This window comes from Myotis myotis, unplaced genomic scaffold, assembly GCF_014108235.1.
Source record: "Myotis myotis isolate mMyoMyo1 unplaced genomic scaffold, mMyoMyo1.p scaffold_m19_p_12, whole genome shotgun sequence".
NCBI classification, from domain to species: Eukaryota; Metazoa; Chordata; class Mammalia; order Chiroptera; family Vespertilionidae; genus Myotis; species Myotis myotis.
This window is the reverse complement of record NW_023416316.1, coordinates 20,932,674-20,948,144: the sequence shown is the minus strand read 5'-3', so window position 1 is coordinate 20,948,144 and position 15,471 is coordinate 20,932,674. Positions and strand designations below refer to the sequence as shown.

Here is a 15,471-nt window from a genome sequence, read left to right as displayed (position 1 = left end):
ACTCCACGCCCCCAGGTTTCTGTCTCACGGAGTCTGCTGGTTCCCGTGAGTGACATGGTCCTATAGATCCTGACCGCTTCCTGCCCCGAGGGGAGCCAGGCACAGATGTCAGATGTCACAAACGTCTGTCCCTCCAAAGAGGGAGAACAAGTCGGTGGCCAGCTTTTCCTCACTTATGCTTTTCATAACCTGCATGAGGTGTACAGACAGGGAGGGAGAGATGGCAGACCACTTCCCCTTTTGTCCGTGAGTGGAACAGCCATGGAGATCTTTAAATAATAGCGAAAGCCACTCGCTTCTCTTCCCACAGGCGGCCTCACCACCACCATCCCGCCGGGCCCCAACCAAAAGAACACACTGCCTCCCACATGAAACCAGCCGTCTCTGCACGGAGGCACTGTAAGTGACGAGGTTACACGGGGCTCTCCCAGCACCTGTCTGAGGGGCACAGTCCACACTCCTCGGTGAAGCGCTCCCACGCACAGCCCACGAAAGGTGGTGTCTGATCTTCCCTGGAGTCTCTCAACCCACTGCCATGTGCCCCCACCATGGTCTCTTCTCAGTTTAACAGCCAGAATGCAGTCTCAGGCGCTAGGTCACGTCATGCCTGCCCCTCTGCTCCCAGCCCTATGCTGGCCTCCCATCTCACTCAGCCCGACCAGGCCTACGTGGCACTCCCCTCCTCCTCTGACCTCTCACCTCTTCCTCTGACCTCTCACCTCCAACCACCCTCTCACCTCCAACCACCCTCTCAACTTGCTCACTTTGCTCGGGCTACCCCGGCCTCCTTCCTGGTCTTTAAATACATTCCTTCATCGTGCCCCACACAAGTGTCTCTGTATCTGTGGTTCCTCCGGGTGTGGAGTGCTCTTCCTTCTCCACTGAAACACTGACATTTCCTGCAGGTTCAACTGTCACCGTATCAGAGAGGACTTTCCTAATCACTGCCTTTTAAACAACGTTTCATCATCGTCTCCCTTCCCTGCTTTATTTTTCTTCCTTGCACGTATCCCTGTGATCACATCATACACCGACCTGTCTCCCACCCGACATGAGACCCAGGAGAAGAGGGAAGTTACTGTGTTCACTGTTGAGTCCCAACATCTAGCGATGCCGGGACCCTGGAAGGTGCTGGGTGGATCACAGACGCTGCTCCCTGCCCTGCCTCCCGATCCTATCAGGCACAGCCTCCCTGTCCTGTTCCCCAGACATGAAGCTCACGTCAGCTTTGATTCAACTACGTCCACTCACTGCCAAGTCCTGTTTATCTATATTTTCTCTCTTTAACGAGTCTCCTTCCTATTCGATACCAGTTACCATTGGAGTTCGTCAGACAACAAGTGGGCTACAGCAGCAAGAACATGGGCTTTGGAGTCCAACAGTCCTGGGTTCTAATCCCAGTTTTACCAATTAGATGACTGTGGGCAAGTTCTCTAACTTTTCTGAGTCTGTCATCTATAAAATGGGCACAATAAGACCCATTCATATTTGTCACATGGATTATGCAGGAAAATTGAGCGGAACTCCATGAACCAGGGGAGCTGCTCAGAAAATATCAGCTCCCTTTTCCTTCAAGGGTTGTGCTCTGGTCAAGACAACCAACTTTTCCCCCAAACACTGAACAGATTAATAAGGGCATTTATTTATGGATTTGTCCTCTCCCAGTTGTCCCAGAGAAATAGCAAGTTAGACAATGGGTAACTTGTGGTTGAAGTGACTTGAAGGTTTTACAGGGAAAGGAGATGGACCCTGCTTGCCCTGGACCAGGGAGCAAGCTGCCAAGAAAAATGTATATTGCTCAGTTGGAGAGTTTCGCCACATCGGCAGTGGGAACATCACATGCTTTTAATTTTTTTTTTTTTTTTACCCCAAAAGGCAGGCCAGTGATGTAAGAGGAAACAGCTGTACCCAGACCCTGAGCTTAGAGGCAGCCTCCCCTGTCGCAGTCCCTGCTCTACTTTCTGTACGGCTGGGCAAGGACCTGGAGGAGTAGTCAGGTCAGGGCACGTCAATGTCAGCTAACGGGACCCTTGAGAAACGGCTATGGACTTGCCAGGCAGTATTTCCTGGAAGAACCCCAGGTGACCCAGCTTCTCCCCTTACAGAAAGGTCACCAGCATTCATAACTGAAGTAACCAAAGGCAGCTGGAAGGGGGCTTCTTTCCCTGAAAGGGACGCAAAAACCAAGCCTCTTCAGTCAGACACACATGAGCACAATTTAAAAAAAAAAAAGGAGAACCAAAAACAACATACTAAAGGGGTGATGGCTTAATCTTGGTGTTTTCTATATTTTCCAAGCATTGCGCATTTTCCACAGTGAGCATGCAATACTTTTATTCCCAGGGAGAAAAAAAGAGAGAATTTTGATATTTGAGAAACACCAAAAAAATGAGTTAGAGAAGCAACTCAAAATAAGGCTGGACCATGCCTGAAAAAATGTCCCCACAAGTCAGTCCTATCCAATGTCCCCTGCCTTCTGCCCTCTGCCCACTGGGCTCAGCTCCTCACATACTGGGCTCCAGACAACTCCTCCTTCCCAAAGTCTCATCTGCAACAAGGCTAGGTGTCAGAAAGGGGCAGCACTCACTGGCCGGGGAGGCAGAGGAAAGGTGAACTGCTTTTGTGAGCACCTACAGGCCCGAGGATCCTATGACAAAGCTTATTCTTATACATCTGTCAACCTGTGGGCTCAACTCAATGTTCATCAAGAGACTATATTCCCAAAATGGGACCCCATAGGCCAGATGTTTACAGGGGAAAGATGTGATTTAGGGATATCCACATTATTCCCTTTAATTAGCATACAAATATTTTGGTAAAGAGTATCTGGCCTTGCAAGTGCAGAAGAAATATGGAGAAGTTGCTGGTAAGACAAAAGCAGCACATGGGGCGGGGGGGGGGGGGGGGTTGGGGGGGGGGGGGGGTTGGGGAGGCGGTAAGCGCGGGCCTCTTTCCAAAGGAGTTATTAGCAAGGGATGGGAATAAAAATGGAAGAAAGTTCTAGACTAGATATGGGGCCTTTAGCCACTAGCTAATTAGCTCTGAGACATCTATTAGTCTGTTTCTTCATCTCTACAGTAAGGAGATCAAACCACATCATTTTAAACATCACCAGTGCTTCTAATACTGATTGTACATTTCATATGATATTTACATTTAAAGAAAACCTTGTTAGTCAACTTAGGGTAAAAAAAAAAAAAAAGCGACAGAGGATGGTCTGCCTCCTGGTGCTGGAAAGGCACAACTTACCTCTTGGGCCAGAGTCCCGAGACTATCCAGCAACATTTTTGTGCCTTCAGTCAGCTCCTGGCTCAGGAAGGGAGATATAGAGTCTAGTCCTGTCTGGAATGAGAAAAAAAAAAAATACTTGGCTTTTAAACTCAAATGTAAACCTGAAATCTCTATTGAAAATAAACAAGTTAATTAAAACCATTCACAACTATGAGCTTAAACACAAGATGGATAGATGTGAGAATGGAACATCTATCGACTGCCCCTACATGCCCCTTATTGGGGATCGAGCCTGCAACCGGGCATGTGCTCTGACTGGGAATAGAAGCAGCAACCTTTTGGTGCTTGAGAGGATGCTCAACCAACCGAACCACACTGGCCAGGGCATAAATTTTCCTTTTAATTCAATGAAAGATAAGCGAGAGGGGGAGGAGGAAAGGAAGGAAAATAAGGTAGGGATGAAGGAAGGGCAAAGAGCATAAGGTGGGTTGAGTATATATCAGATCTGAAAGACGTAACTTCCTTGAATAACATTAACCCAGGAAACATGCCTTGAAACTAGGCCACAAAATGAAATCTGAGAACCAAGTACCTGCACTATTATTAACTGTGATTTCCTGCTCATACTTGTTTGACAAAGGCCAGCAAAGCTTGCCACATCACTTTTCCAAAGAGCTCCAGTAAATAATTCTGTTTGGAATTCCTTATATCATTTCTCCTAACCAAAAACACCCCTGGCTATGAACTCATACAGGTCCCTACTGACCACTGGAAGCAAGTGATTTTCTCGTATGCAGTAAGGAAAGGGGATGGAAAGAGGAAAAATAAAACCTTTAGTGAAGAACTGTACATTCTGTGTTGAGTAAACAGGAATTCATGCATTATTCAATATTTTTAGATCATAACTAAAGACTATAATAGCATTACGGGAAGAATGAACAAACGCTTGTTGTGTTACTCAAAAGCTCCCACCTACTTCTATAAAATGTTCTAATCACAACACAGTAACAGTTCCTAAAAACATGACATTCTGTCGTGCTGTCCCCAGAATGACAAAGGCCATTGTGCCCTCTCCTTTCTGGGTCTAACAGATAACTTCATTATTTTCTTTCTCTCCTCACTAGCTTAATAGCTAAATTATAAAAGACTGAAAATTTAAAAGGCAATTTGACTTTAATTTCTGGGCTGGTGTTTTATTTCAGCTCAGTGTTCAGCATAGTTCCTGGCACATAGTAACTAGACACCCAGTAAATGTTTGTGGGCAGGGGCGGGGGGGGGGGGGGGGGAGTGAGGGAGGCGGGGAGGGAGAGAGAATCAAAAGGAAGGGAGAGCACATTAGGAGGGCTAGATGGACTGGTGTTGAGTCCTGCTCCAATGGTCATTCAAATTCGAAGATTTACTCTGTTTTGTGATCACCTCGAGTCATCCACCCTCTAGAGCAGCGGTTCTCAACCTGTGGGTCACAACCCCTCTGGGGGTCAAACGACCCTTTCACAGAGGTCACCTAAGACCATCCTGCATATCAGATATTTACATTACGATTCATAACAGTAGCAACATTACAGTTAGGAAGTAGCAACGAAAATAATTTTATGGTTGGGGGTCACCACATGAGGAACTGTATTTAAAGGGCCAGAAGGTTGAGAATCACTGCTCTAGAGTCTTTTGGTGGTTCCCTCGCCCTAAAGATGAGGCCCAATCGCCTAACATGATCAGGTAATCTTTGCCCACCTCCACAGTGTCATGCCTTACGTCCCTTCTCCCATTAAACTCCCCATAGCTACATCCACTCCACTCAGAGCTACTTAACCATGTGCAGGTCCTCTAAATGCCACCTCCTCTTCTCTCCCCTCCAGACGCATACAGAGGCCATATCCTCTGCCTGGAGCATCCTTCTCCTGTTCTTTACCCGGCTAACCTCTATTCTTTGGTTTCAACCTAAAGGGTGCTTCTCTCCTGATCCTCAAGGACTGGATGAAGAGGCCGCACCAGGGCCTCCACAGCACCGAGCAGAGGGGTTTTCACTGTAGCGCATCTGCTCCTTGCTTGGACTCTCCCATCTATTCCCCCACCTGCAGGGAAGCTCAGAGAAAGTTGTACCTTGCTCACCACGGCCTCCCTGGCCCAGTACATGGCACAGATCAGGGTTCAGTAAATATTTATTGAATGAATATGTTTATTTATAGAAGATTACTACACAAAATGAAGACTGGGAGGGATTACTACTAATGCAATGGAAGTCACAGCCATACTAGAAAGAGAAGACAGAACATCTGTGAAATAAAAATGTAACTGAAAACTCTCTTCAATTTATAAAAGTCTTATCTACACAGAAATTTTTTAGGGACTCTACTATGAAATAAAGTGAAATGTGGATGTATTTTCAATATAATGCACAATTTTGTTTTCCTCATGCCAATGCATGTCACCAAGTGTTTATGGGGACATTTCAAACTTTCTTTAAATACTTTCATAAAGCAGACTAAAATTTCTCCTTCACTTTGCCCATATTCAAAAACTCCAGGTTAGGACTAGGATTTATGTTGTAGCTCAGACTGAAAGTAAACCATGTGCCAGTCTGAGAGGACCCATCTCTCTATATAAAGAAATTATGTGGCACAAAGTCCTAGAGGATTCAAATTTTTATGGGTTATAATGAGAAACACCTCTTTACAGGCATATCTTTCTTCCAGGGCTCTTTCCTGGTTTTAAGAGAAACTACAGACAAATCAAAGTGCTATCTGGTAAGAACACTGGATGTTAAATGATGTTGTTGGGAGGGGCAATTCACCAGAGATCTCACAAAACCCCCAGAAATGCACCTGTTCTGGAACTATTCACAACACTCCAAAGACCAAAATGCTCAAGTTCATCCCCCATTCTTTGAATAAGAATGAACATGTATTCTCATGGACTGCTTTTCTGAACTATTGAATCCTAGACTGATCAGACCTTGTTGGCATTTGGGGGGGGTGGGGGGGGGAGTAAATGCAATTTTGTCACTGGTTAAGCTAATTATTGAATGTGCTTCCATCCAATTCCAAGGCTTTCCCACTGTGACAGCTCACAGTGTCTCCTTTCTGATGGGCTTTTTAAAATGAATAGATCTCTCTCTTGCCAACAACGGTTTTGAGCCTTTAAAAAAAAAATCTGGAGAACTCTTTCTTCAAATGAACTCATATAATCTCAAATTATAATTTTTCAGAAAAACAGGTATTCTCTGATTAAAACAGGCACAAAGGACCTTGGGCTTAGACTCAGAGGCACACCCAAACTCACTCTTCCTCCATTTACCTTTCGGGAGATAGCCCAAAAGTTTGCAAGAACAGTTAGAATACCACTGAGCTAAATTATATCTCAGACTCCCAGCCAGCTCTATGTTTCTACAAAAACAAAGTCACGTTGTCCAAGGAAAAATTTCACATTCCACCAGAATTAGTGCTTGAAGCTTGTCCACACAGCACGCCTACTCACCAGGATGGGCTTCAGAATGTCCAAGTTGGAAAGAAACACTCGCTCTGCGGCATCCAGTTTCTCCCCTGGCAGGCTGCAGAGCCTGGAAACTTCTTGGTCACCAAGTTGGATCACCTCTTCTAACTTTGATCCACTGCACAGATTGGTCAAACGTAACTGGTAGCCGTGCAAAAACACCTGGAAGCATTTCATGCAAAGAGAGACAAGCAGGACTGGGTTACAAAGATGGGAAGCTGGGTCCCTGAAGCCTTTTGGGTAACTTCACATCGACACAGCTCTGAAGAACGGACACCCCTGAAACAGTCCAATGCAGCAGGTCTCTTTCATGAACTTCCAACTATGTCCAGGCACGATCTGCCAGGACACCGAACACTCGAATGTTGTGTTGGACTCATCGTCCGTCTCCCACTCTCCTGTCCTTGAGAAGGGAAATCCTGAGTCCAAGTCTTTTCTCAAAAGTGGGACACACGATTCAGTGACTAGGACTCTAGAGTGTGAACTCCTGAAACCACTTTTATTAGAGAAAAACATTCTCATTATTTTAGAACTTATAATATGTTCAACAGGGGTTGGGCTGAATTATAGAAAAAGAAGCATTTATTCCATTTATTTGTAGGTACAGATAATTAACGGATGCAAAGAACTATTCATGCAATTTCAGAATTTGGAACTCTTCGTGTTACTTGCCCGGGAGCGGAGTACCAGCAAGCCAAGCTTCTTGTTTCACTGGGACCAGTTCTAAGTCACTCTTATCTGTTCATTATAGCAGACCCCCCTAGAGAACCTCTGCTTGGCCACATTTTTACTTAATTAGCTTTTCTGGGCCTACATACACTGAGCTTCTGGTATGGCCCTGACTGTCCACTAGACAGCAAGTCCAAGAAGAGGAGGGGCCTTGCTTTTCCTGCTCACTTTGGGTCCCTAACGCTGGAACATTACCAACAGTAAAGTTTGTGGAATAATGAATGGATGATGCAGACTCTTTCTTACTCCATTACTACCTCCCCCGTTCATTTAAATCAGTGCAGCTTGACCTGCTTGTAGTACAACCTATTGTGAGTGGTGAACCTCAAGCTTCACAAAACCCATGCAGCTTTCTGATGCTGCAGAGCACTTGGCCTGCCACGGTCTCCACTACGTTTTCACCGACTACCAGGTACCCAAGCGCACTCCAGTCTGACTCCTTTCTCTAACTGTCCTTGCCTTCAGGCTGCCGGCCTCCCTTTCGTGTCTGTGGTTAAGAGTTCAGGCTACATGGAGAATCTATCGCCGCTCAAGGGCCGCCTCCATACTTAGCATACCCCCCATTTTTAACTGATCGGACGTGACATGACAGATATGAAACTGGCAGGGGGCAGTGGAAATCATGCTAAATGCAGCTATTTTCACAGGCCTGCTCCCTTTGGCCCACCTCCCGACCACACAATTGCTAAACACAAGGCATATTTTCCTAGTTTCATCAGGGCAAGCGGTAAGCACATTTTTCTGATTTTAAGAGTTCGACGGCATGTGCAGCAAAGATCTTGTTTTCAGGCATAAACATTTGCACTGCTTCTGCTTATTGTAAAGACAAGCTAGTATGCAGGCATGAGACTGGGTGAGGAAGCAGTTCCCCTTTCTGCCAGAGAATAAACACAGGAAGCCTCTCTGAAAATCAATAACCATGCAAGGGGGTCTCCTACCCGCTCCACGGGAGCTGACTACCTAGTGATGCCCGAGGAAGGTTTCCAGGAATGGAAGGTTAAAAATCTATATAAACACTAACATTACTTCCTGGTTATATAAATTAAGAAAGAAAAAATAAACATTTTCTCCTTACATATCTTTCTTTAAAGGAAGCATTAAGTTTTTAAAAATCTGCTGACAGAGCTGCTCCAGATCAATAATCCTCAACCCTGCTTATTGTCTCGGAACTGTGACATTTCAACGAAAATGCTTAATTCATCTTAACTTAAAGTCATCCCCCTTTTAGGAGGAAGTTAGCAACAAATGCCAATTGACAGGCAGGAAATCAGCTTTATTTCAACCAGCTGGCCCCTGACGGCAGGTTGCAGGTTCCACTTTCTGAACGGCTTGGCAGCGCCAGCCAGCCTGCACAGGGAAGTAAGAATAGGTGAACTTGAGCTAATGCCCTCCTTCAGCGCCATGAGGAGGACAGGGGCTTATTCGTTTCTCTCCAGGCTCCCTCGAACAATGCCATGGCCATTAGCCCCACCAAGGCAGCCCCGGGTGGCAGCTTACCTGGCGAAGGCTGACATCGGCCCCCAGCATTCTGTCTACAGTAGGCCTTGGCAGAGAGAGGTTGTGATTCAGGAATCCAGAGAAGGTTTCATTGTCCACCAGGAAGTCCCGCAGCGTCAAACCTGCAGGGAAATAGTGTTTTATTTTCATTTAATACGTAATTCCAAAAAAAAAAAAATGTCAGCACAATGGGGTGAGTGGAGAAAACCTCGTTTTAAACCGATAGACAACCACAGGCTTCTGGCGTAAGCTCACAGAGTGAGGTTCGGGAGCTTCGCCGTAAGGGAGGGACACAATGAGGTTGCTTTCTGAAGACGTGGGGAGCCACACTCAGCATGCGCACTTGGGCTCAACAGTACTGTGCGCACATGCACAGCCTGCCCTGGCTTTCCAAGGAAACGACAAAGCTTTCAAAGGCTCTCACCCATCCCACCTGAGATCTGTGGCACTAACCCCTCTGCTCCTGCCTCCCCCCTGCATCTCAGATTGCTCAAATCAGAGGTATTTAAAGTCGTATTTCTTCAAGCCCCGGGGCTGCTTTCTTCGTAAAAGGGCAGCGGTTCTCCGGCTTGAGAATCACTTGCAGGGCCTATTGACAAAGCTTGCTGGTCCCATCCCCAGAGTTCCTGATTCAGGGGCCTGGGAGGAGGCTGGAGAATGTGCTTTTCTAACAAGTTTCCGGCTGACGCTGATGCTGTGGGGCCAGGGCACCCACTTTGAGGACCACGGCGGTGGAGCACTACTCATATCAAAGTGCTTCCACCGACATCGTCTCAGTCGGTGGACACGTGATACGGAGCTCCAAAACCCAGGTCTGCGGCACTTTAAGGAAACACCTAACTGTATATTAAAAAATCGCCTGTAGTAACGATTGGATGGCTGCAGGATTTCATACAGAACCCCTTTAAAAAATAAGCCCTCCAGGTGCATTAGAAAATGCTCCGATCCAGTGTCGTGAAGCAGGAAGAGCGCTGGCCGGAAAGGCAGAATGTTAGTCCCCGGGTTGGAGGCTGTACACACGGTGCCTCTTGGGAATTTCAGGTCATCTTCCTGAACCTCAGCTTCATCTCCAAACTGAGGTTTCTGACCAGATACTAGGCAGGGGCCCCCGACTCTAAAATACCATCATTTTCCCTGCCCTATTTCATTTGACTGTCCACTTCTTCTCCTTCTGCTCACTCTCTTAATAACTCAGCTTCTTCCAATATAGAGAAAGCCAGCTGATTGTGAGCACGTGGTGGGCAGTCATCGCCTGCAGACTGTAGCCCACCCACGGGCCCCGGCACTGCCCGACATCTAAGGGCAAACCCTGCAAACCAAGTCACTTAACTGAGGAGACACATGTTAGATCTGAAAACCCCCTGCGGTCTGAGGCTTAAAGAGGACAGGAGCTGCACCTGGGAGTGAGGGCATGTGCGGGGACGCAGTGGGAGGGCCCAGCAGCCCAGCCAGATCTCATCAGTGCTGTCGGACCCGTGTGTTTGCTTACGCCAGTGGTTCTCAACCTTGGCTGCACATTAGAATCACCTGGGAATCTTGTTAAAATCCTGATTTCTGGGCCTCATCATTAGTAACAAAAAAAAAAACACAGAATTTCCGGAGGATGAGGCCCAGAAATCAGGATTTTAACAAGATTCCCAGGTGATTCTAATGTGCAGCCAAGGTTGAGAACCACTGGCTTACACAAACTTGAGGAATGCACGTTATAAAAAGGAATTTAGCACAGGTCCCATCTCTAGAGAAGTGAGTCTCTGGCTACATCTAGTTACTCCTCATGTTCTTGCCCAGTTAGTGTCCTCCTCGGAATAGGGATACCTGTAGACGGCCACCTGCGTGGGGCTCACCATCATGTATGACATGATACTGTTACCGCAGGCTCACCTCTGTGGTTGTCAAATCTCAGAGCACCTGAGCTCCACTTAGGGAGCGTGCTGCTGAAAGGCAGCTGCTTGAGCCCACTCCCCACAGATTCTGGAAGAGTGGCTCTAAAATGGGGCCTAAAAATCCGTAATTTAATAAGTACCCCTTCGACTCTGTGCAGGGGTCCTGGGAACTGGACTTCTAGAAATGGTGTTTTATTTGTATGCCAAATCCACTAGACCAGTGGTCGGCAAACTCAGTCAACAAAGCCAAATATCAACAGTACACGAATGAAATTTCTTTTGAGAGCCAAATTTTTTAAACTTAAACTATATAAGTAGGTACACTGTTATTAACTTAATTAGGGTACTCCTAAGGCTTAGGAAGAGCCACACTCAAGGGGCCAAAGAGCTGCATGTGGCTCGCGAGCCAGTTTGCCGACCACGACTCTATACTATGCCTCTGGGACACACAATATGTGTCTTATCTCTGCGTCACAGTGCCCAGATCAGGGCCTGCAGAAGAATTACTGGTCAGGGAATGATGGCTGAACAATGAATATTTGGAGATGTGATTAGGACTAGGAAGGTTCCAGAAGTATCTGGGCAGCATCACAGGAGACTTCCTTTCAGCTGAGCAGGTCCAAGAAGGGCCCCGCGGTGCCAGGATGACACTCCCCGGCCACATGCCAGGAGTAAACAGGATCCCCAGAATCACACTCCCAGGGACACACTGTGACATCAGGGGTGTCCCGGCGTCCCTGTGGGAGGGGTACACAGGAAGAGATGTAGGAACACTGGTGGCTTCGCCTGGGGCGTGGCATGGGAGCCAGACACTGAGCACTGTGGGACAAAGGGAAAAGCTCCACGCTGGGTCAGACCTCTCTGAGCCCTGGACAGGACAGAACACACACACGGGCTGACTGTCACTGACCAGTCACGTGGACAGTGTGCTGGGGAATTCAGAACAGCCTCCTCTCTCCCGAGCAGGGCGGCTGAGCATGGGAGGCCGACCCTGGCTGCACTTGCACCGGGTCTAGGTCACGAGCAACACTCTCCAGACCAGCGAGTGGGCTCAGCGTGTTTATAAGACTCTTCTGCTATGTCAACAGGCTCTGAGGATGAGAGCAGCTGGGTGTGATCAAACTCCAACCGCCTATCAGTGAATCCCCTGGATGAGACATGAGAACCAAGAAGCTGATGAAACAGTCAGCGCAACCCTCTGGCAGGGCATGTGCAGAGGGGTGAGGTCACTGGGTGGGGAAGCAGCAAGGAGGCCCAGACTCCTGGTCACAAAGAATCTGCATTCTGGTCACATGGATACCACACATGTGGACACTTACAGTCACACAGCACCAACAGCAGCTGCAGCCGGCGTGGACATGGAAAGGCAGCGTGATGTGGCGCACCGGTTCTCAACCTTGGCTCCCATTAGAGTCACATGGGGAGCTTTACAAAACTCCCAGTGCCCGGGCCACACCCCCCAACCACTAATCAGAACTGGGGCTAAGTCCCGGGCATCGGAATTTTATAAACTCCCCCAGGTGATTCTGGACAAGGTTGAGAAACAATGGCATAGTAGAAATTAGGATGAGAAGGAAGAGGAAGGAATGTGACATGTGTGAGGCCAGAGGGATGGCTTTGTATCTCTGGTCTCAGTTCTCTCCCTTATGTGGCCGGCAGGAAAATGAGTGGAGAAGCCAAGAATATTGAGAAAGCCAGATGTCTGAAACAGTCCTTCTCCTCTCAGCCCAGCAGACGCCTAACCCTTCTTTATGACTTGAGCCATGATTCATCCCTCCAGGAAGCCTGCCCTGACTTCCCCACCCACAGCTGGGTTAGATGGCCTTCCTCTGTGGCATCTTATCTTTCCCTCGAGCACCATACAGATCAAAGTGCAGGTGTCTGCGCACACACCTCTCTCCCCAAGGAATGGAAGTGCCCTGAGGGCCAGGACTCTCTCCTGGCATGCAGCCATGCCTGGCACAGAGGAGGCACTCAGTACCTAGTGGGTGTGTGAAGAAATGAATGAACACAAATGAGTGAATTAACCAATGAACTGAGATGATCTGGAAAACAGCCCATCGTGGAGAAGGAAGTTCACCTCGTGGAGGTTAGGGAAGAGTGGAACAGGACGTGAAGCTGAAACCAACCAGCTCAGGGCAGCACCAGTGTCTCTGAGCCAACTCAGCTGCATCTGCCCAGGTCATGAAGACAGTTGGGTGGTGGAAGCTGGAAGCAGGGAGTGGGGAGATGTCAACAGAACCCACGGGGTCGACAATGGCATTTACCTCACTGGGCTGAGCTGGGGGTTAAATGAGAAAATATAGCTAAAGTCCCAGGATAATGCCAGGCACTGAGAAAGGTACTCAATACGGCTACTATCATCATCACCTTCAGGAAAGGCTGGTTGCATTAGCTTCATTGGTAATGTGTAAGTGTGTGTGTGTGTGTGTGTGTGTGTGTGTGTGTGTGTGTGTGTGTGTGTCTATGTTATGTATTTGCCTGGCTGAATTCCTGAGTTGGACAGAATTGTTGAATTATTTCTGCTGATACTGTCTATGAGATAAAGGTTGAAGCTGCCTGATATGTCTATTCAGAACTTGACTGAGGAATTTTAAAATCTAGCATTTTACAGAGAATCAACAGGAAAGATCACATCTACGAGGTCACTACAAGGGTTAGCGTAGGTGTAAGATGACTGATAAGAAAGACCAGTTATTAGAGGCAAGACAGGGAACATTTAGTGAAAAAGGCAGACGCTTAGCCATTTAACTTGGCCCAAATTAGTTGGCGTGACCTCAGTTCTCTGATCTGTGAAAGGTGGGATAAGAAGATGACTTTGGAGGTTTTCTCATTGGTGATGTTGAAAGGTACTTTTGGGGTAAAATGAAGCCAGCACTGGATGTAATGTCAGAAGATCTGAATCCGAGTCCTAGCTCTGCTGCTCCTTGACTGCGTAACCATGAACCTCACTTTTTCCCTCTGAATCTCTCTGGGCCTCAGTTTCCCTAAACATAAAATGGGACCATTAACACTCACAGGCTGTTGTGAAAACCAAGATCAAGAAAGTGAAAGTAGTCTTTCATAGGGAAAGAGCTAAGGAACCTCAGTTTTCCACAGGTGCCTGAGAGGGTCTGAATGCTGTCCCAGAGCACGGCCGCCAGGGAGCTGGGCCTGCGGTCACTGAAGTGTGAGCCCCTGCTGCCTGCAGAGAAGACTGAACCTCCCTCTCCAGCAAAAGGCCAGGAGAGCTTTCCTGCTGCAGTCGCTACACTATGGACCAAAATACTTGATCCGCTGAACTCGGCCTCCTTGGTTTTGGCTAGAGGAGCAGATGGTGGTCTGTCCAGTTCCCAAGCGCTTTCTTTGGGTGTGGTGAGGTGGGCAAAGGAAAGGAGGAAAAGTAGCATTAGGACCTTGAAGTCTAAAGAACAAAACAAGTGAAATGTGCATTTTGTGGACTGAGGAAGAACTGGACAGAATCCTCAGTTTCTTGCTAATTCTCTGGGCCAGGCCTCTGACAAGCTAAGGAAACACCTTCAAGCAGGTAGAGGGGTGTGGCAGGAGAGGCCCTGCACCAGGGGGAGCTTTCAGTCAGTGTTCCTGGGATTCTTTCCAGCCTGCCAGAGAGCAGCAGGGAAGGACAGGAGAAGGAGGGGGCAGAAAGAGGACAAGGGGAGAGGAGGGGGGAGGAGGGAGGAGGAGAGAGGAGGGGGCAGAAGGGAGGAGGAGGGGGAAGAGGGAGAAGGAGAAAGGAGGGGGGAAGAGTGAGGAGAGGAGAGGAGAGGAGGTTCAGGAAGGAGGGGAAAGGCAGCAGGGAGGCGGAGGAGGGAAGCCCTGAGCCAGAGAGCTGGGGTTACTCTCGGTCAATGCCCTCCAGTCCCCGGCTCGGGTTTCAAGATTGCTGTAGTCTCTTTTGTTCAACATGAAAAGGAACCACCGCAATCAGCTGCTTGAGAAGTGGGTGGAGGCGGCAAATGAAAAAAAGGAGAAGTGGAGAAAGAGATCACGTCAGCATCCCAGGCCCAGACACTCTTCTGAAAAGGACCCCAGGAGGGTCTCCCAGCCCTCGCCCTGCCCCATCAAATGGGGAATGAGCTTAGGGGCCTGGGCCAAATTCCAATTTGTGGCTTTTCTCAGGCTAAGCTTGTGTGGCTTTATAAACAAGACCTTGAAGCATTTCTCTGCTATAAAAGGGCTGGTAACAAACACACTCGGGTTTCTTCTTGGTGGTTTTTCGTTGTTGTTTTGGTTTGTTTTCCGGGTGGGCAGGCTGTATTCCCTTCTTTAAGGACAGCTCCTGCCTGTTCACTGAGATGGCTGGACCCCGCTCTGGGGAAGACCAGGCTTCCTCGGGGAAGTTCAGGGCTCTGGAGAAGCAGGGAAAGCAGGTGGCCTGGCTATTCCCTGGGGTGACTCCTTGGCTGGTGAGAGAAGGCCAGGAGCCTGGGGTGCACCTAGCCTCTGGTCCTCCCTGCTGGGCATCTCAGCCTGGGTTCCCAACCCAGAAGTTTCCCTCTCTACAGTGAGGGCTTGCTCGGGGATTCTAAGAGCCCACGTTCCAGGTTCTGGGTAACCTGGTTCAAATCTCAGTTCCAGAATGTTCCAGTTCTGTGGCGTTGGAGAGGTGGCTGGGGCAGAGCCTGCATTTCTCTGTAAACGG

The 15,471-nt window shown here is 48.2% G+C and overlaps 1 protein-coding gene across 5 annotated transcripts in view; it reads right to left on the bottom strand.

Annotated features, from left to right (window-relative positions):
• Positions 1 to 15,471, bottom strand: part of ABCA1 (ATP binding cassette subfamily A member 1) — a 114,407-nt gene that overhangs the window by 56,162 nt on the left and 42,774 nt on the right. For all 5 annotated transcript variants that reach the window (XR_004971195.1, XM_036330156.1, XM_036330153.1 and 2 more), the window contains 3 exons: positions 8,947 to 9,068; positions 6,706 to 6,882; positions 3,250 to 3,342 (listed from right to left, as the gene is read on the bottom strand). Coding sequence is in view for 4 of the 5 variants with exons in the window: in XM_036330156.1 (XP_036186049.1) it covers positions 3,250 to 3,342; positions 6,706 to 6,882; positions 8,947 to 9,068 (392 nt within the window). In the remaining variant the exon portion in view is untranslated. The remainder of the gene's footprint in view (positions 1 to 3,249; positions 3,343 to 6,705; positions 6,883 to 8,946; positions 9,069 to 15,471) is intronic.